The sequence below is a fragment of the Castanea sativa genome, chromosome 8 (genome assembly GCF_040712315.1).
Source record: "Castanea sativa cultivar Marrone di Chiusa Pesio chromosome 8, ASM4071231v1".
NCBI lineage: Eukaryota > Viridiplantae > Streptophyta > Magnoliopsida > Fagales > Fagaceae > Castanea > Castanea sativa.
Window position 1 is genome coordinate 41579606 of NC_134020.1, and position 22173 is coordinate 41601778.

At 34.1% G+C, this 22173-nt stretch overlaps 3 protein-coding genes and 1 non-coding gene across 7 annotated transcripts; 1 reads left to right on the top strand and 3 right to left on the bottom strand.

The window, feature by feature from the left end:
* Positions 1-1995: 1995 nt before the first annotated feature.
* TRNAA-UGC (transfer RNA alanine (anticodon UGC)) lies at positions 1996-2068 on the bottom strand. The gene has a single exon. It is a non-coding gene; the product is annotated as a tRNA-Ala (tRNA).
* A 67-nt stretch (positions 2069-2135) lies between these two features.
* LOC142608159 (uncharacterized) lies at positions 2136-8339 on the top strand. The gene is made up of 13 exons (XM_075779873.1): positions 2136-2304; positions 2464-2559; positions 2785-2862; positions 4609-4689; positions 4764-4983; positions 5064-5122; positions 5355-5404; positions 5506-5593; positions 5690-5944; positions 6049-6141; positions 6296-6400; positions 7771-7887; positions 7959-8339. Exons 1-13 carry the CDS (start codon positions 2239-2241, stop codon positions 8028-8030), a joined length of 1380 nt encoding a protein of 459 aa, XP_075635988.1. The 5' UTR covers positions 2136-2238; the 3' UTR covers positions 8031-8339.
* A 1140-nt stretch (positions 8340-9479) lies between these two features.
* LOC142606751 (feruloyl CoA ortho-hydroxylase F6H1-3) lies at positions 9480-12678 on the bottom strand. The gene is made up of 2 exons (XM_075778084.1): positions 11842-12678; positions 9480-10197 (listed from the first exon to the last, which is right to left on the bottom strand). Exons 1-2 carry the CDS (start codon positions 12342-12344, stop codon positions 9624-9626), a joined length of 1077 nt encoding a protein of 358 aa, XP_075634199.1. The 5' UTR covers positions 12345-12678; the 3' UTR covers positions 9480-9623.
* A 4620-nt stretch (positions 12679-17298) lies between these two features.
* LOC142606593 (glycine-rich domain-containing protein 2-like) lies at positions 17299-22030 on the bottom strand. Of its 4 annotated transcripts, none has more exons than XR_012839129.1 (7): positions 21953-22030; positions 21605-21722; positions 21223-21474; positions 18571-18691; positions 17821-17900; positions 17527-17588; positions 17299-17421 (listed from the first exon to the last, which is right to left on the bottom strand). XR_012839129.1 is itself a non-coding variant. In XM_075777902.1 (4 exons), the coding sequence occupies exons 2-4, from the start codon at positions 21671-21673 to the stop codon at positions 19683-19685; spliced, it is 339 nt and encodes a 112-aa protein (XP_075634017.1). In that variant the 5' UTR covers positions 21674-21722; positions 21953-22030; the 3' UTR covers positions 19619-19682. The 4 variants fall into 4 exon arrangements, 1 of the variants encoding a protein (XP_075634017.1); XR_012839130.1 differs by having other exon boundaries at positions 17305-17414; XR_012839128.1 differs by lacking the exons at positions 17299-17421; positions 17527-17588 and having other exon boundaries at positions 17639-17900.
* Between the last annotated feature and the right edge of the window lie 143 nt (positions 22031-22173).

A 22173-nucleotide genomic window follows, 5' to 3' on the forward strand; every position in this document is an offset into this window, starting at 1 on the left:
ACAGGTAGGATTGGGTGGGTAAAGGTTAATATTTCTATTCAATCTACCACTAGTGGGTGTGGAAAATTCCAATACACAATTGACCCACCAAAGTTTAAATCCGGCGAATCGGTTATAAATTTTGGTGGTTTCAATTTAGCGGGTTGGGCGGGTTGGGCGAATTGACATTATTGTTTTGATAAAGTATAGAGTATTTATACTTACATACAAGAATAACGAACATTGGTGCCTAAACTAACCGTATTACAAACTATAACAACCACAAAGAGTATTACACATGCACAACGGTATAACTAACTTTATTATTAGAAACTAAATGACCTTTAGCTTTTCATTCTAATGTTACATGCCATTTTGTATTTGTTTGCATCTTTAGTGGATTGATTTGAGTTTGTAGGTATAGCTGGCTTTACTTGTAATACCATAACATTTTTTATAATATATAAAATGGATCAAAAGACAAATATTTAGATTTACAAGAATATATGAGACCCAAATCAAAAAGACAAACAGCATACTCAATAAATATATAGATATAAACATTAAACAATATAAGACAAAAAAGGAGAGAAGAAGAAGCCTTTGTGGTTGTCTAGGAGATTAAGCAGCTAATGAAAGGTGAAGAATTGAAGGGATAAAAAAAAAAACACTCAAATTGCCTAACCCTAAACTCACTTCAACCATATACTACAAACACCCAGATCGCCTAATTTAATGACCCGCATGGGGTAGGTAGGTTGGCTACAGGTTGGGTGGGTTGGTAGGTCAAGTAGATATTTTGCACACCCCTAATTACTTAGGGTAAATTATATTGACATCCTTAGGTTATAGTGAAATCAAATTCATTATATTCGATTTCAAACAATCGTACCAAATGATTAAAATAATTGCTTATTTTTTGAGGGACAGTTTTTATTTTTAACTTATGACGTTCGCTCTAAATGATTGTTTTTTTTTATCAGACTAAGGGTCCGTTTGGATAGAACTTATTTTGCTGAAACTGAAAACTGAAAACTGAAAACACTGTAGCAAAATAATTTTTAAATGTGTGAATAGTAACGTGGGACCCATTTTTAATGAAAAAGTTGTTAAAAAGCAAAATTTGTGGGACCCATGAACAGTGCATTTGTGCACTGTTCATGGTTGAAAAGTCCAACCTTGCGGCTGGGTTAAAAAAAGAAAAAAAAAGAAGCAAACGCGGACGTGGACGCACAGAATTGCTATCCAAACGCCCTCTAAGACACCAATTAGTTTTTGGTGTAGACAATAATCGAATCTCAAATTTCTTATTAAAAAATAATAAACTTTACTAGTTGAGCTAACTGGAATTCACAATAATTATTTTTTAGTTGTGTTTGGGGCAAGTGCAAGAGCTTGATCATGGACCTTTAGCTTTTACATGTGTTCCAAGTTCACTTTGTAAAACTCAAGTTTAGGTTCATGAATGAACAGGCCCAAATAAGCCCCTTTTATCCCCAAATCACCCTTCCTCAATTACTCATAAAAATAAATGGATTTGGACCATGTATAAAAATAAAATTGTCATGAGTAGAAATAATGGGCGCACAAAGAATTTGGGCATTGCTTTGTTAGGACCTGTAGGATTATTGTAAAAATGACCATTGACAATGTTCTAAATAATTTAATAATTAAATAAATACAAATAATGGAACAAATTAATATAAATGTGCAATTTTGATAAAAAATAAAAAATTAGAGAAATTAACTAATAAAGCATAAAAAAGAAATTAATTAAAATTATAATTAATAATTAAACAATAAAACATGATTGTGTAATTTGATGTGTCACACTCACTTGCAGTAATATTAATTATGTATTATAAATATAATAATTATATAAATAAAATTAAAAAAGGTTAAACTCGAGGCAACACACATTATAATTATGTATTATAAATATAATAATTATATAAATAAAATTAAAAAAAAAAGGTTTAATTCGAGGCAACAGTATGTTAACATTATAGCAAAAAATGGAGATGCAGGGGATCGAACCCTGTACCTCTCGCATGCAAAGCGAGCGCTCTACCATTTGAGCTACATCCCCGTTTGTATTACTCTCCTTAAACTGTATATTCATTGACTAGTATATGACTAATCTCTCTCACACACACCAACACTGATCACACTCCTCCAATACCAGAAAAGAGAAAAAACACAAAAGAGAAACCCCACGAAACCCCTAATTCTGATTTCTCTTTCTCTCTCTTCGCTCCGATGGACTTCCAAGTGGTAGTTCTCGCCGGCGGAACCGCCAAGAATCTCATCCCTCTCGTCTCCAAGGTTCCAACTTCTTTTCCTCCGACGAAGAAGAAATATTTCAAATTAAAATCAAACTGTCCAATTCAACCATAACAATTGCTTTCATTTAATTTTCTCTTCCTCGATTTTCCCGAGAATCAAACAGTTCCCTTAGTAATTTACTCTTTTTTTTGAATGCAGGAGGTTCCGAAAGCTCTACTTCCGGTGGCGAACCGGCCGGTTCTCTCCTACGTTTTGGAGCACTTGGAACAAAGTAACCTTAAGGATCTCATCGTTGTACGCTTCTTCTACATCCCTAATTTCGTTTATTTATTTATTTGTTTGTTTAAATTCTCTGTAAACATGTCAATTCAAAGTTGAATTTAGTAGGTTGTCAGTAACCAAACAGAGCATTACTATGACAATTTTGAAGAAACATTGTGTGGATTGTGGATATTTAGTTTTGTGTTCGGGTTTCAAAGTGTGTGGAGTTGTTGATATGCTATAGATATATTTGTGTAGGTTGTTGAAGGGCAAGAGGCGGCTGTTCTGGTTGGTAATTGGATATCGGGGGCTTATGTTGATCGTCTTCATGTCGAGGTATTTAATGAATGATAGAATTTCTTATTTAACTTTATGGAATGTATTTTACCTTAATCTTGATGTATAGAAAATCGGTGTTTGGTTAACATCCTCATGGAAGATGAATTTAGAAGGTTTAAAGTAATTGGATGATCTTTTGGCATTTATTTTGTTTCAATATTAGCTAGTAAATAGTGAGAGTAGGTTGAATCTAGTGGTAAAAAGTACACAAATTGGGGAAATTCTTGCATTTCATCAGCTTAAATTTTGAAATTCTTGACACTTGGTTGTTTGGTTTCTTAGCTTTAAAAGTTGTGCCTTGTATTCAATTTAGGAATTGGAGGAGTGTGTTTTGAAACAACTTTAACCAAGGTGGAGCTTGCTGCAAGGTTGAAGCTTGAAAGGGATACTTGGATGTAGGATTAGTAATTGCCTAGGATAGGTTGCAAAGGTTAAGGACATATCAATGAATTTCCTTACAACATGAGGTTAATCATTTTATTGAGATATGAGCAACTTGGTCATCTGAATTCCTCAAGGATTAATAGAGCCAAACTCTGATTTGATTGCTTATGTGCTCTAATTCTTGAGTCAGTTCATATTTCTGACCTGGGTAGTTGAAAAAGAGAACAAAAATAGCCCAGTTTTTGAGAAATACCCTAGTGCTTTTATCTGGAAACATCTTTCTGAACATAGCACATGCACTTGAAAACTTAATCAAGTTTGGAGGATGGGAGAAGAGGTTTTCAAGACAAAGGGGTTAAGATTTTTGGAGCACAAATCTCAAGAAAGCAATAAGAATAGTGTTTCTGCCTAGGTGATAAGTACATTTATCCAATGATACAAGAGCTTGCACCACCTTCTGGAGATATACTGATCCAGGATAGCCAAAAGAATCTTAAGCTTATGGACTATCTTGTAGAAGGAAATGCGGTGGGATGGCCCTAGATGGTTTTTAAAGTGATGGAGGATGGGTAGTGTAAAGTTTTCTGAGTTGTGGTGATGCATATTCTTGTTAAATCAGTGGAACCGAGAGCTATTGCAGAAAAATAAAGTCTAAAGAGTAGTAATAGGAGATATGATGCTGATAATAATTGGGAACCATGACTTGTAAAGATTCAATTTTTTTTTAATCAAAGCCTTATTATGTTTGAGAAGGAGAAGAAGCTATGTGTAAGATAAATTCAATTGTTATAACTCCGGTAAGTTAGGAACACTGTTATTTACAACCCTAGCGGATTTCAGATGCTTGAAGGCTTCTCTGCCTTGGAGTGATTTAGAAAGATTCTTTTTTATCAACGGTGAACAGTCTTTAGGGATTTTTTTTTATAGGTTAAACGTAAGTCCTGCACCTACACAGGACTGAGCTCAAGACATCAGCCTAAATAACCAAACTAAAGACTCAAATTAATTAAAAAAAAAGGTTTTAAGCTTTTTTATTTTTGTAAAGTGTTTGAAATCATATACACCTTGCCTCAGTTACTTTTTAAAAGAAAAAAAAGAATCATATAACCTTGCCTCAATCAGGTACCACTGCATGAAGGCTTCCAAAGTTTATTACCCAAAAATGTCTAGTACTTACATTTTTTGAAGGAAACAGCACTGCTTTCTCTTTCCATGTGTGGATCATTTACTTTGTTCTTTTTCCTAGAGTCACTTTGGTCTGAGGATGCTTTGAAGAAGCACTGCTCTAGGCCGTCTTTCTGCAGGGTACTAATTTGATACTCCAAATAGATAGAGCTCAAGTATTTTCTAACGTGGCAGGTTGCTGCAGTGCCAGAGGATGTTGGAACAGCTGGTTCACTCCGGGCCATTGCCCACCACCTGACTGCAAAGGACATCATGGTTAGCACACATTCTTTATAGCAATTTTGCTCTAGAAAGTTGCTTCTTTTCAACTATTTGTTTCTTATCTGCAGGTTGTGAGTGGTGATCTTGTTTCTGACGTTCCTCCTGGTGCAGTGGCAGCTGCTCATAGACGGCATGATGCAGTAGTGACTGCAATGCTCAGCTCTGCTCCTGTCAGTGGACCTTCAGAGTCTGGTTCCTCTACTGGAAAAGACAAAACCAAGAAGCCAGGGCGCTACAACATCATAGGGCTGGACCCCACAAGACAGTTCTTGTTATATATAGCTACAGGTTTAGATCTGCAAAATTTTTCTTTTGTTTACAAGGTTGCCTTCTGTGTTTCTCATGCAGCATCTTGCAACCCTTGTCAGGTGCTGAAGTTGAGAAAGATATTAGAATACAGAAGAGCATACTCCGTGCAGTTGGCCAGGTACCGCTGTGTGAATATGTTTTTCATTTTGCTATTGACAAACCTCTTCCGGTAGTTGAAAACTAGTGGGCTTTCGGTGATCTTGGTTCTACTAGTGTTTTGTGGCCTTCTTTTCCTATTTTAAAAGATTAATGTCCAAATTAAAATTTTAAATGCCTAATATTGAAATAATTTTGCAGGATTCTCCTTATTCTAACGTTTTTCTTCTTGCTTTCTTTCTTTCTTTGTGTAGATGGAAATCCGAGCTGATCTTATGGATGCTCATTTGTATGCATTCAAGAGGTTTGACCTATTATTGTCTTTGTTTCCCCAATGATGTTTTGGTCATATTATTCATGTTGGATGTATTTTAGTATTGAATATGCTCCTTGATTATTTCTTAGGTCTGTTCTACAAGAAGTTCTAGATCAAAAGGATACATTTCATAGCTTAAAGCTGGATGTCTTGCCTTATCTTGTCCGGAGCCAGCTGGTTAGTTCAATATAGTTCCCGCATATTAAGTTGTTCTGGGAAGCTTAGCTTTCTTAAAGTCTCTGAATCAGCTCATTGTTCTTTTATGACCTTTAGAAGTCAGAAGTATTGTTAAATGGTGCACCACAAGCAGAAGAAAATGGAAACCAGAAGGTTAATTCCCAGAGCAACCAAGTAACTCTGTCTGGGATCCTAGCTAATGCATCTACTCCAAGTTTTCATCAACTCTCTGTATTGGGTACCAATGGTTCTACTCAAAGAACCCATAAATGCTGTGTTTATATTGCTGACAACAGCAAGTACTGTATGCGCTTAAATTCCATTCAAGCATTTAGTGACATTAATCGGGATGTGAGTCAATTACAGTTAAAGCCTTTATTGGGTCTCACCTCTTTCCTTTTTTTTTTTTTTGAGCTTAATCTGGTTGAACTTACTTTCTGTTTTAAATTGGTCAGGTCATAGGAGAAGCTAGTCATCTATCAGGGTATTCCTTCTCTCCCCAAAACAACATCATCCATCCTTCAGCAGAGCTTGGCTTAAAAACAACCGTGAGTTGAATGCTCTACAAATTGGAACTACCGCTATCAGTTCAGCTTTAATATTTGACCTACATTATATGTCAAATGAAGGTTCAGGTGATTGCTTTATATCCCATGTTAAGATAATTTCTTGGTGTACTTATCGAGTGGTTTGATGGTTTAGGTTGGACCACATTGCATGCTCGGGGAAGGTTCACAAATGGGTGACAAATGTAGTGTGAAACGGTCTGTTATTGGCCGCCACTGCAGAATAGGTTCTAATGTAAAGGTATGATAACTTTTAATCATTAAGGCTGGAAGAAAAGTATGTAATAATTTTTTTAATAATTGATAGTTGGAGGAGGGGATTTGAACCCTGGATGTCTCATTTGAAAGCACTAGGAGGTGCCAACCAATTGAGCTACAAGGCTCTTGACTTCAATATATATTTTTGGGCTTTTGTTTTGCCTAGTCTTCAGTATAACTGACCGCCTCATTGACATCTCTGGGGTTGTCTTCTGTATAAGTGCTAATGATTAAAGAGATTCAACTAGATAATAGGATTGATACATAGAAGAATACTTTGTTTGATTGATATTCATGTAAAGCAGTAAATATGATAAACTATTATTTGTTTCAAAAACTAAAGCTGATAGGAAAGGGAGATTTTTATTTTATTTTATCACTTAATAAGCATTTTATGTTTTAACTCTCCCATGAACCAAACTTCCCCTCAAGAAGTGTGCCTCTGTTTTTTTTTTTGTTTTGTTTTTTTTTTGTTTTGTTTTTTGTTTTTTGTTTTTTGTTTTTTGTTTTTTGTTTTTTGTTTTTTGTTTTTTGTTTTTTTGTTTTTTTGTTTTTTTGTTTTTTTGTTTTTTTTTTCTCTGGATAAAGCCCTCAAGAAGTGTTAGAATCATGATTTTAAAAACTGGAGCGGATTGGCCGGTTTGACCGATTCAATCTGGAACCAGTCTGGTCTGGAAAAATAAAATCATGGTTAGAATAATGGTTTCACCATTTCTTTTGAGCTCTAATACCATGATAAGCTACCACTTGTTCCAAAATCTTAAGTTGTTAGGAAGTGATGAATTTAATCATGATACCATTATTTTAACAAGATATTTAGTCATTTGCATTAAGCTCAAACGTCTTGCATGTGTGCTTCTCCAGGAATACACATTGAAATAAGAGGTAAAATGGATTGGTAGCACATTCGATCAAAAAGGGGTTCTTGCCTACTACGAATCCCATACTATCATGTACCCCTATTAAACTAAAAATTCATAATTCCAATAAGTATGGCCATACGGTTTCGTAGACTTGTGCCTATTTGAACAAGCTCAACTATTCCTGTCTTTCTTTGATAAGAATCACTGTGATATATGTAAAGTTCTTCTAAACGAAGTTCAAATGGGATTTGGTTTCTTTTAAAGGAAGCCCAAGTACCTTGATCAATTGAAAGTTTGATTCTAATTGAACTTCTCATTTTCAAATTATGTCCATAATATATGTAAATTTTCATTTTTAAATAAGTCAGTTGGTTCTAATGTAAAGAAATGATGACTTTTTTATTCCTGAAAATTAGAAGAAAAGTATCAAAAAAAAGAACCAGACTCGGATATTCATCTCAACTCTCCTTTTTGTCCCTCTCGTATTCAGGTAGCTAATTCAGTTATCATGAATCATGTCACCATTGGGGATGGTTGCTCGATCCAAGGTTCTGTGATATGTAGCAATGTACAGCTCCAAGAGCGTGTCAATTTGAAAGATTGCCAAGTAATCTCTCTCTCTCTCTCTCTCTCATGCTTGTGGTTGCAATCTCAATATTAATTTAAACTTCGATCCAGGTTGGAGCAGGTTTTGTGGTTACTGCTGGGAGTGACTGCAAAGGGGAGGCCTTGGCTAAGAAAGAGAAATGAGAACTAGGGGAAGTCCCTGGGTGGGATGAGAATTGGTAATCTTTTTTTCTTTTGGCATTACGGTTTACCGTAGGTTGGAGCAGATTTTGTGGTGACTGCTGGCAATTGAGTACAGGGAAATACCCTTTGCAAGAAAAGGGGATTGCTTGTCTCCATGAGTGTATTATCAGCTCTCATTTGCTCTCTCTCTCTCTCTAGGTGCTCATTCTTGTGTCAATAGAATTCTTGTTTCGTTTGTGTCTGTATTTCTAGTGACAGGTCAATAGATAATATCAATTTTGATGAGTTCTATTAGTTATTAAACAAAAAGTCTTTATTGTTGCCTGCCTTTGAATTTCTTCTCTCATTTTATTTATTTTTGGGTGTCTTTGAGCGTGCATGTGTGTGATGTCTTATATTGTTGTATTGTTGAAATAGGATTATTGTGTCGCTTGTATCAGGTTTTTCTGTGACTAATGGAGATTTAAATAGATAGAATCAATGTTGATAATTTACAGAAGGTATTGAATAGCCTCTTACTCTCAATGAATGTTGCTTGTCTTCAGTAATTTGTTTTTCTTTTTAAGAAGTGCTGGCTTTCAGTAGTTCATGCTATGAGTAGCGTTCTGATCTTAATATAGTTAAGTAATGAGATGTAGCGTTCTGATCTTAATATAGTTAATCTTATATTTACCATAATATTGTTGAAATAGGATTGCTTTATCATTTGTATCTGTATTTTTGGTGACCAAGAGAGATCAAATAGATAGCATCAGTTTTGATAATTTATAGTCGGTTTTGAATAAATGGTCAAATGCTTTTTGGTTTTTTTATTTTAACATTTCTCGCACATGAAGGTGGATCTCAATCTCATATATTGATGAAATCAGATTGTTGCAGGGTTTCTGTCTGCAGTTTTAGTGACCATGGGAGATCAAATGGTTGGCATCAATTTTGCTATTTTATAGGTGTTAATAAAAGGCCTTTCACTCAATAAATTATTGCTTTAAATTATTCATTTTTTTATTTAAAAAAATTATTTTTTGGGGGAACTACAAAATTCCGCTTAATGTTTAGTCTGGTAATACATTAAACCTTGAGTTTTTGATTATTTAAAGAAAAGTTGGACCTGTTAAAAGTGTTTCCATTCATACCTCCGACTTCTTTTTTCATTTTTTTGAAATCATATCCAACTTTCATTCATTGTGTAAAAACGATAAATCCAAAAACAAAGCCTCAAGAGCTGGTGGATGGGGGAATCCTCAATCTAAATAACATCGTCATCTATATGTTTAGCATGGCTAACTAGCGAATGGGTGACTAAATTTGCTTCTCTTTTGACAAAACTAATCGAGAACAAAACTAATAGAGAACCAGGTGAGTCTTCTAGTCAGACACTGAGTATCCTGCACAATGTGACCAGTCAGTCATAAAGTAATGGAGATTATGACAAAGCATAACGATAGCACGTTCAACAACAATAAAAGATGATAAGAAAATGATAACAATAAATAGTTTACATCCTCTAGATTACTTATAGCAACTAGAATGCTATTTATTATCTGAATTTCCAAATACATTTGTTCAAATGCAAATATAAATTTAGTCAGTGTATCATATTTTGGCAAATTCAACAGTTTTCTTTCCATCGTGACCCTTGCTGAAGAAATGCTTGAAGTAATCTGAGAAGACAACATGCTTGTATATTGGTGTCTCCCCACTTGCTAACACTTCAGGTAGAGGTCCAATAGTGGCATCAGATCCTGGGTTCACAAAAAATGGGATCGAAACTCTATTCTTGCTTCTGCTTGCAATTGCCCTGTGCTCAATGCTTTTGTACTTGTCATTGCTCATTATTTGTAGCACATCCCCAATGTTGATGACTAGTGCTCCAGTGACATGGGGGACATGGATCCAGCTATCCTCACTAGTTCCTCGCACGTAAAGTCCACCGGTATCATCTTGAAGAAGGATTGTTATGGTTGATACGTCTGAGTGGCGGCCTACTCCGGCAGTGAGCTCAGGGCTTGGACAGCAGGGATAGTAATTTAGGCTAAGAATTGGTGAAGCCGTTAACTTGTATTCTGTTGTCTTGTCAATTTCTTTCACACCAAGTCTCTTTAATAGCGCCTCTAGGAGCCTTTTGGTCACAAGTTCAACCTTTTTCACATATTCTAGCGCTTCTTCCCTATATGGTTTAAAAACTTGATTTCATAATTTCACAATTTTAACCAAAATTATGTTTTGAAAACACGATTTTAGTCCATGTGACAGTGTATAGTGAGTATGTAATAAGGAGTGTGTGACTATCATTACTCTTTAACTAATCTACAATGAGTGAGGTTTTTCTATTCCGATAAATACCAATTAACTACATGACAATTTTTTGGGGGTGGTCTTATATGTGTTGGCTAAAAGACCTGTAGCACTTCATGAATCATACGAGACCTGAAAACCAAACCACTGGACAAACCCTTGAGATTGTCATCCTAACGATCTTATAGCTTGCCAAAAATCAACTCATTTGAATGAGTCTAAGACATTAGATAAAGTCTCATTATCTATTTATTATAATGATCAATCTCGTACCATTGACAACCTTTAACTAAGTTTGGTCAGATTATATTTTAGATAAATCATCAATAACTGAAGTTTTACACATACGAAGAAATTTGCTTTCTTCTTGGTAATTTACGTCACAGATTTTAACAACCATGGCTTTCAAAAGGTTTTTAATTCAAGCCGTTAGCGTTATTTTGGGATCAAATATAAAATGATAGAAAGAGGGGTGCAGAGAGAGGAAATAATTGTTAAAATTTAAAAATATTATCAAGTTGCCACTATTCCCAAATTATACATTGGGGGAGATGGTATCTCATGCGCGTGGCACATAAGAGATTTTTCCATCTTGGAGAATTACAATTATTGGAGCTGGTATATGGTGTACCCGGCATATATGCCGGATACAACATATAATTTTCACAATTATTGACAATATATAATTAATCTTATTCCCATCCACATGCTAGTCATATCTCAAAGTGAATAATATTTTTGTCTCAGAATGTGTTTCATTTCTTCATTTTTAAACTTTGGTTATTTTATAAGAAAAAGAAAAAGAAACAATATAACAGATTTTGATTTATATAATATAAAGTGAAATATTCAAGGTGGGACAAAAAATTTGTATTTTCTAGAAGTGTATAGACTTTGACGTCATTTAAAATTATAAATAAAGTGATATTTTGTATACCAATCATGGTTTTAATTTAAAAAGCATTGGATTATTCGGTTTAATGGGAAATTAGGTTATTTTTGATTCTTTGACTATTTCGGTATTTAAACCATAATACCGAAAAATGAAAACAATAAAACCTTAGCGTGAAATGTAGAGAATCCATCACATTTTTATTTACAAAATCATGAATCCCATATGTATTTTTCATCATCTATATATAAGAGGATTTTTCCCTTTCAATTAAACTTTAATGTGGTTAAAAAATTATCTCATTAATGAAAGGTAATTTTATTTAGAAATAAAGTCATAAATATCAAATAATAACTTTTATTTTAAATTCAAAAAAAGAACTCTTAATGTAATTACATTAAAAAAAAAAACGTTCAAAAAGAAATTATATTTACAGCTTATTTTTAAAGTTTATCATTTTTATTTGTTTAAAAAATAAAAATATTTTTTTAAATTATACTAGACATAAATTATTAACTTTTATCAAAAAAATAGAATTGCCTTAGAGGCTAGTGTATTATTTGTAAATTACTAAATTATGCCTTGATCAAGTTAGTTAAATAAAGAAAAGCGAAAGAGCCTTACTTGCATACAGGAGGCCAGAAAGCAGAAGCCTGATCCTCAGAAACCCAAGAGAGTCTAAGGAAATCTTTCCATTCCAGGACCTTCTCTGCTTGAGGACTAAAGCTTGTACACAAGCACACAGCCTCAGAAGGAGAGTTTTCTTTTAGATACTTCTTTCTTTCTTCAGATGGTAGCTGAAAGAAGCTATGAGCTGCGCTCTTCAAGTTTTCTAGAACCTCCAGAGGCACCCCATGATTGACTATCTGGAAGAAACCCCATTTGCTTGCAGCATCACAGATTGAATCTACAACCTTTGGGTCATCCCAGTTTGAGACATCGATGATGGGAATGAAATTCTCGGGTTGGAATTTGGTTGGGTCTAGTCTTTCTTCAAGAGGTTGGATGTAAGGCTCTGGAACAGTTTCTAGGCCTGTATCTACAAGACCCTTTACTCCGTTCCCTTTGTGCACCACAAAGTCAATGACATCGGAGGCGGAGGAGGAGGAGGAGATTGGCGGAGACATTAGGTTGTTGCTATGTTGGGAGGAGAGGAAAAGGAGCAAAGGCTATATAGACAGCAACAGTTGAGAAGTGGGTGTAATAGTGTGCAATACTTCAGCCAAGTGGGTGTAAATTGTAATATTGGCAACAACCTTTGGGTCAGTACACACTCTTTGACCCAAACATTGATGATTTTGTAAGTGCTGATTTAGCACGTCCCTAAATAAAACTTTCGGATGAGTTTCTCAAAAAGGGGGGAGAAAAAGAAGGTTTATATATAATTTAGTAGTAAAAGAAGCTTATGAAAATAACTTTTTGGAGGAGGAGATGGCGGAGACATTGGGTTGTTGATATGTTGGGAGGAGAGGAAATGGAGCGAAGGCTATATAAATATTGACAGCAACAGTTGAGAAGTGGGTGTAATAGTGTGCAATACTTCAGCCAAGTGTGTGTAAATTGTAATATTGGCAACAACCTTTGGGTCAGTGCACACTTTTTGACCCAAACATTGATGATTTCGTAAGTGCTAATTTAGCACGTCCCTAAATAAAACTTTCGGATGAGTTTCTCAAAAAGGGGGGAGAAAAAGAAGGTTTATATATAATTTAGTAGTAAAAGAAGCTTATGAAAATAACTTTTTGGAGCCTATTTTATTCTCTACTTTAACATTCTAAAACATTTTTACATGTTCCTCCAACCCAAGACAAACGTCTTGGTATGAAATAGGAAAAAAATTAGGGCTAATTTCACTTAATCCACATGTGGTTTAAGATAGTTGTATTTTTCCCACTTGTGATTAGAAAGTAACACTTTATCTACATGAGGTTAAATTTATTGCAAAAACGTAACCCTCCTCCCTGTTCATCATTGAAAAACCAATTAAAACACATCAAAACATAAAAGAAAAGCTAATAAACCTCTTGAGAAAAACTTTGTCACTATGGAGAAATTCATGTTCAATAGAAGAAAATTCTTCAAAAATTATTTTGATTGAAGTGTTAGGGTTTTAATACTAATACAAGATATTGGGATCTTAGTTAGTGAGGAGTAGGAAGATCCGTTGCAATTCGTCAGAGTAAGGTTTCTTTCCTACTTAGGGATTTTTTGAATTTAAAAAATTGATGTAAGTAACATTTGAAATGAGTCAATTTACCGTACCCCTCTTTTTTTTGGTGGGTACGATACCCACTCAAATCTTAACCTTTCATATTACTTCCTTCAATCCTGGTCGTTAATTAATTTTAGTATGGCTAATCTGGTTAGAGCATTAAAAAAAAAATTTAAAAAAAAAAAAGAACCGAAGAGGTTTCAACTTTCAAGCTTTGCTGAACGAGAACCTTGAGAGGCGATGTGCCACAGCTATCAGCCTATCACTACTACATAGCAGCTGCCACCGCAAACCTTCTGCCATTGCTATTGGTAAGAATACTTATGGACAATTGAGAAACTGTGTTTCTTTTTATTGGATTTGGGTTTTACTTTTGGTTAGATTTGATTTGGTATTTCATATTCTGAGTTTTGTGTAAGATTTGTGAATTTATTTTTAATTTTTGGGTTAAATTTGGTTTGGGTATTTCACCTTTCAATTTCTTCGTATGCCCTTTGTAAAATTCTAAAGACTCTCTCTAAATAGAACTGAAATTCTTATTAATGTAAGGAACTGAATAGAGAGTACAAAAGAATGAATAAAATACAAAGCCACTACTTCTATTTATACCCGAAGCAATCAACCCTAGTCCTGTAACTAATTCCCTGATTTAATGGAAAAAAACTGTTATGAAACTAATCCCAAACTAATAATACACGTGTGCTAATTACAGTAACTAACTTCCAGCTGGCATGTACAATTGCCTTTAGTGCTCCAGTCTAATGTATAAAGTCTTGATGATAAGGCACTGCTTCTATTGTTTCTAATACCTCAGCACTTGCCATCATAGTCTTTGTGGTGTTCACTTGATCATCATACTCCCTTGTTCCGACTGCAACATTACCATTCTTCAATTCAAGTATATTACCCTGTTGCACCTTACTTGCTTGTGCTCTGTGCTCCTCATTTTTAACACCCTTACTACCTGTTCCTTTATTGAGCCTACTGAAAATTTTGTTCCCAGGAACCATGTCTCAAGGAGAGAGACTTGAGAGGCAACTGTTATGACAAATTGTCTCATTCCTCTTGTAATGGTTTTGTATTTTGGAGCCAAATATGTAAGTATCATCAACTTAAAGCATTATAGTTTCAAGTTTCTAACTTTGGATTTGATTTGATTTTTTAAGGCACGCTTGGTGAGAAATTCGTCCTGAAAGTATGTTTTACCATTGCTAGTTATCTTGTCTATCCATCCTATCTTTTGTTTTCCTCTCATATATGTGGTTTCAACATCTTGTACTGTAATCTATATAATATTAAATCTTCAAGTTATAAATTACATACAATGATGAGTCTTTATAATAACTTGGAGCTCTATTCAATAGATTAAGAGCTTCTAATTTGAGAGATAAGCAAATCTAAGATATAATTCAAGTTCTTCTTTCTACCTATCAAAAAATTAAATGCTTCTTACTATGACAATGTGACAACTATGTTTAGCTTGCACATGCCATACACAATTACAAATTAAGCATACAGTTCAACTTGCTCTTAAGCAAATTCGAAAGATGCCAACCTTTATAGTTTGTACATTTATCCCTACACGCACAAATGTAATGGCCCGCAAATCAAATACTTTGGAAGTCCAGGAGAGTCAAACTTAAGTTTTGTTTTTTAAGCAAAGTCACCTAACAGTTCTACCTTTGTGGGCTTTTAAAAAGGAGCATAATCATGATCTTGTACCTCATGAACAAGCTCACATGTTGCCCTCAAAAAGAAAAGTCACTGCTACCCAAGCCATTGAAGTGGATATGGCCTATAAGTATGGGATTCAACAGAAACTTTATGAGTTGTCAAGTAGATTCAACAGACTCTATTGAGCATTTTATGTTTGTGATGTGTTTTGTCACGGATTGCCAAATGGAGAGATTATTAGGTTATAAGACCTTAGGGACTAATGTATTAGAACTTTAATATGTAATGTGTTGGCAAACCATGATCAAAACATTTAATCTAGGTTTAGACTTGTTCAAAGTTTGGTTTAATGTAAGTTTGGAATCGAGTAATTGCAGGAAATTATTGTTCTATTTCTGTAAGGCTCGATCGATCGAGGAATAGACTCGATCGATCGAGAATCGTGGATCAGGAATTTTCTATAGAATTTTAAGTCGGCCCAAACAGCAGTTCAAGCCCATTAAGGATTAGGGTTTCAGGTCTACTTCTTGTAGTATATAAAGGAAACCGTAAGCACGTTTTTAAAAGGCTTTTAAGAGAGAGAAAAGTGTGCCTCTTTTGTAGATCTAGGGTTTTGTACCCAAAAGCTCTCTAGAGTCTTTGTTGTTTATACTGTGTGTGTGAATCTCTTGTGAGATTTAGAGGTATTTGCCTTCATATATACTTAGAGTTATCAAGATCGAGATTAATGTTGAGAGCTTGGTGATTGTTTCAATTGTTGCATAAAGAATTTCAAGAAATACAAGTGGTGTACTTGTGAATGCTGTGGATCTGAGAAAGAAGTAGTCTGTGGACTCGGAGCTGTCACATGGTTGTGGTAGTAAGTTTCTTACTCGAGGTAGCAACAGGATGTTAGTGGTCTAAGTCGTTATTGTGTAAACTTCAATTCTTTCATAGTGGATTCGTTTTACCTTGGGGATAGCTAGGTTAAATCCTCCCCAAATTTTTTACCGGTTTGATTTTCTTGGGTTATCATATCGTTGTGTTATTTATTTTCCACACTGTTTCAATGATATGATATGATATATATGTGTTAACATAGATCTGCATAATTTATCTAAGTTAATCATTTGGCTAAATAACTAGGTTAATCTGGTTGTATTTAAGAGGTTTAAAAATGTACAAATTTAGATAAAGAATAAAAGGAAGATAATGAGCGTTACAAATCTAATGATGCTAATGATAATGGTCCTATGCTTAATGAGGATGATGATTATATTCTTTTAGGATTGCAATGCATTTCTCTTTTTTTTTTTTTTTTTTTTTTTTGGGCATAGAAATCATTATTTATCATTCTAATACTTTTTTGCCTTTTTCTTTTGGGTATATTGGATTCAACTATGAAATCCATGTCTTGATTTTGATTATGGCCATCTAATAACATATTTGTATATATTGTGTAAGGCACAAGAGAATCATTTAAATATTATATTTCAATTTTATAAGATTATTTGATTACTTGATTGTTATATTGCCCACTACTAATTATTTTCAAATTTATTACATTATTTTTCAAAATGCGCTCTTCAATTTAATCAGGTACTACACTTTGTACCTTGGCTCCAAGAGGCCTTTGTGCTTAAGTGCACCCGGTGCAATTACCAACATTGTAGTCTTGGGTCACTAGATTGTTCACAGTTGGCATTTTGGCTACAAGTGTTAAACTGTGATTCTATTCAATTTAGCAAGAACATGCAATATCCATAAGAAAATCCATAGAACATTGTTACTTATCCAATAAAAAAGAAACAAACAAACAAAAACATAGAAGAAATAGTTTTTCATGACAAAGAACTCCTGAGCAACAAACGGTAACAATTCAAACTCTTTTTAACAAATCAAGAAGGACTTTACAAACCATCTTGGTTTGTTCAAATACTTGACTAAATCAAGACACCTCTCTTAGTTCAAATTCTGTTTTCATCTTTCTAAATTAGCTCAAGGAGTGTATATTTTACACTAGGCCAGCGAGATGTTCAAAATACTGAGTCTAAGAAACCAAATGGATTTTGAATCCGTAAAAAGATTACACTCTAATATTCATACTGTCAAAAGGAAAGATAATTTTATCTAGAGTGCACATTATGCTCTGTCCAATAAAGTATACTAAAAATCAAATGCAGGAGTTTCATGATATGGTGTATGCAAGATTTTACTTGAACGGTCAGCCCCTGGCTGCACTAGTTTTGCTTTGTCTGGTGACATTTTTGACAATCTGAGCTATCCAAATCCAGCAACCTTCAACTGACCCCCATTATCCAGCAAAATATTTCTGGCACCTTACCAAAATTTTTAATATTAAAGTATATCCCAAAAAGAAAAACTCAATTTCAGTTTACAATTGCAATACCCATCAAATCAACTTTTGCATTTGGTTGCCTTACTTTGGCTTTAAGTCACAGTGAATGATTGGGTCCGGTTACATGCATGCAGATAATTCATGCCCCTGATAAGACAAATTTGACCAAGAACATGAATAAGCTGGAAACTGATGTCAAAAATATTAGGTAACTATAAACAGTTTGAGAAATTTCATAGATATTTGCCAATTAAAAACAAAAGGCACACTTAAAAAATAGGTATGTGTATGATATATGCAAGAAGCAGGGGTCACTTTTCTATTCAAACGATAACATCCACAAAGCCTTTAGAATATGATTACAGCAAGATGGGCATGCCTAGCAATATCAAGGGCAAATCTTAAAACTTTGGATGGAGACAGACGCCCTTTCTTTAGAAGGTAACATGCCAAGTCACCCTGAAAATCACCACCATTATAAGCAATGTCAAATTTTGATTAAAATATTTCAATTCAAAGAGACAAAAAAAAAAAAAGGTGACAATTTCTAACGAATCAATGCAGCATTCCTCAGAATTTTTTAAAAGTAGGCTTAATCTATTCTAGGTAGAGAAAAATTAATTAACACAAGAAAAACTCCTCCCAAAAGATTTATATTTTCACAGTAATCCACAGGTGTCCTAGGCAAGGAATTATCTGCAACTGGTATGGAATGAATGTTATGGGTTCAAAATCTGTGATTTGATCAGGAGAGAGTGAGAGAGAGGAAAAAAGGGAGTTGAACTTATAGTAGGCCACAACTGAAAAATAGAAAACTAGTGCAACATGACAATTAAAATGCAAAAATAAAATATCACAACCTCCAAATAAGAAGGCTTACAATTCAAAACAGAAAGTAGTTGTTGAACATGGCAACTATAAGTTGAATGTATTAGTCTATTAGATAAGCATCCACTTAGCAAGGGAGAGACTATTCAAGTTTCCCCCTTCTCTACTCTACTCTTCTCCACTCTAGTCAGTGTGCTCATACGCTACCAAAAAATAATCTTTACACAGAAACACATGCATATTCCCCATCCTCACCCTTGGAGGGTGGTGAAGAGAGAGAAAAAAAGAGATACTTGCTTACTTTTGAATGATACTCTGAAACAATCATCATGGGTATGTTTTGGGTAACAGCTCCAACAAACTGAACCACATTAGGATGCCGGACCTTTTCTAACAATGTAAGCTCAAGTTTGAAAGCACTTCTGTTAAAAGCAAGAAAAAGAAGGATGTCAAAATAAACTCCTACAAATGCCTAATAAAAAAAAACCAAAAAATTTAATAATCCTGCCGAACCAAACTCTATTAATTAACCATTAATAAATTTTAACAAAAAAAGTATAAACAATATAAGTAATGTTATTTGGAATGGTTTGACTGAACAAAGTTGCATACTTTGACAAATAAGAGGAAAACAGTCTGTACGCCATGACACTGGATGTTCTGCGTATTGAGACTTATAGTACATGTTCAGTCACTTCAAGGTGAAGAATGTGAAAATCAGATCAGGAGAGTAACTAATCTAAAGCTTTCTATCAGTTGGTATTGAATTATCAATAAAAGTCAGATGACAATACTGCCAACTTCCAGAGAATGACTCAAACAACGCCAGAAAAGAATATAAGAGAAAATAAACAGTAAGTCAAGTCCTTAACTGACTCCTAAAGGAAAAATATGTGTCATGATAGCACTTTTTTAGATGCCTAGATGATACAAAAAAACAAGTGGTTGTATTCCAGAAAGTAACTGAAGGCTTTATACTCTTCCCCTTCTTCAGATTTTTTGGCCCCAAAGCAAGTTCATATTCATTTGGGGGGGGGGGGGGGAAGAAGAAAAAGATTTCTTTTACTGTCCCTTGGAAATTCCTTGAATTTTCACCAACACTTAGTCATTAAAAAATCCACATAGATATGTAGTTCACAGCTTCCATAGCACCAAAGATCCTATGAATTTTCCTTACCACTTCCATTGATTGAAGGATATATGCATTCATAATTTGGCTCTTTTGGCTTTCAAAATCTTCCCCAGATTTTCATTCTTTAGAAATCCATACAAACAAGGGAATAATTGTAAATCAAAACCAGTATTTGATTGGTTTAAATGCAAAAATGAAATGTCAAAAATATTACTTCCCCTATTCCAGGAGTATCCCACATCCATGCATAGCATGAGCAAGTAATCTACTTATGTACATCATCAAGGCACCCTAGTAATCTGAAGAAGCAAGAGAACAAAAATTTCACATCACTATCAGAAATCAGATTTACACACAAAAGCAGTATTAGCCCATCCCTTGTGACATGTGAAGTCAACTAAGCTTTTCTTTTAAATGATTGACGTCAGTTACATGAGTTCTCTGATTAATTGTGTTCCACTACCTGAATTCTATTTTGCTACTCAACTCTATCTAAAGTCATCCACTTGGTTACATCTTTGGTGACCATATCATTTGTAATCACTTTTACCCATATAAACTTTGATCTGCCTTTGATCCTTTGCAACTTAAACCTCTATTAGACCTTCCTACTTCCCAAAATGCAAAATAATTTTGCAATGTACATGAAAATCTAGACAAGAATCAGGGTGCAACACAGAGGTGCTTGTCAGAACAAAAATGAATAATGTAATTATGCTAGCTATAAAGTGAGATCCTATATAGTTTAGAACGGAACAGAAATGGATTAATAATTAAGAACAATTTCAATACAAGGGATCACATTATCCTGTCATATTGTTAAACAATTGAAATAGCAATTCCAAGAAGCATTTAGTTTATTTTTTAATCAAAATCTGGAGAAATCAATATACATATAAAAGCAAAGACTTCATGCGGGAGAGCATGAGGTTCTGCCATGTGGCACACTCTATGAAGAGAATTGAAACAACCTTAAGTCACAAAAGAGATAAGAACAAATTAATTATTGACTTTTTGTTTTATTTAGTTCAATGTTTTAAGACTTCTTTAATTAAAAAATAAATATTCTTTATATCATTTGATTTAATGTTTCAAGACTTTTCATCCCTCACACGTACACACAAAACACTTTGCATTTAATTTCAATATTTTCTCCTCTTGCACTTCTACCCCTTTATATATACCTACCCATAGCCTTTATGCCATCTCATGTCAAATACACAAACAAAAAATGATGTCATTTACCTTCAATTTTTTGGCAACACCTACCTAGCTCTAACATTATTATTTCATCTAATCCTACCCCGTTTGAGTTGGCTACAACCAAAGAAGGAGGGCTTGCATTTTATATTGAGTGACAACAACGATTATGATTTTGATGTTAAAGTAGGATGTTGTGAATTTGTGGGTTTTATAATGATGTGATTAACCGTGGGTGTTTGGGATATGTACTTTGTTTTAGAATTAAGGAGAAAGAGAAAGACACATTCTATATCAACTTTTATTCTATAATTTTTCGCCAAAGTTTTTTTTTCCTCATCACTTCAATTGAATAATTATAATAGATATGTATATGCAATTTATAATTATTGTTTTTTATGATGAACTCATTGCTAATAAATTTCTAGAACAATTATGATTTAATACATATACAACATTCTCTAAAACCATCTTACATAAAACATTGCAATATTATCTATGCATCGCACGGATAACTTACTAGTTATGAAGAAAGACCTGACCTCAATTTGAATAATTCACTCAAATCTATTGGCTACACTTCACAAAATAAAAATAGAAAATAGAAAAATTTCATCATACCTGGTAAAAGAAAGGACTCTGCCTTTTTACAGCTGAAACCAGATCATATTTTGTGTATTTTTCCAATCCAGAAAGCATCTGAGAGACATTTTCTGACAATGCACAAGTTATGTTGAAGTTGTAGGGCTCTTTTGGATACATTCTATTCCAAATTTCTTCAGTTTGCCTACATTTGCCTTGAACAGAAGACACAACATTAGAGTTGTCAAGGATTCTTCCATAAAGTTTCTCGCAGTCAGTTTTGTATTGTACCTGAATAACAAAACCACAAACAAAGCAGGAAAAAATAAAAAAAACAAAAAAGAGATTAGTAATCCAACTCCATTGAGCAAAGAATAGAAAAGGGATACCGAATTTATATGTTTTAAGTTCAGAAGCCTACTGGATTAAGCCTGTGACAATGCCAAACCCATTCACAATCAAGAGGCACAACCAAAGGCACTTCAGACATCTGGGACTTGGAATGCTTAGCAAGCAAGGGAAGCCAACAAGCATTATACCTGAAATCAGCATATTCATAATTCATAACTTCTATTTGAGTTATATGTAGAAGGACTGTAAATGCATACACTAAAGGGTGAATGAATAAAATGCATAAAAGAAAATAGCAGCAACAAGCATTATACCTAAACATGTCAGATTGACTTCAGAACTTGTGCACTCAACTTGTGGTTCAAATTAAGATAATAACAAAAGAACCATAGATAACGACAAACACATGAATATCTACCTCCAAGATAACAGCAGCAACAATATCCTTGTTGGAATATCTACCTCCAGCTAATGTCCTTATTTGTATCATTCACCTAGTACCAATAATGTACGTTAAAACCATATTGAAAACAAAAATAATAACACGAAGTATTCAACACCAGATTGAAATATGAAAAAAGGAATACCACTGGGAATAAAGTATGTTGTTTCTCATCAAGCTTTGTATGTTGTTTCACT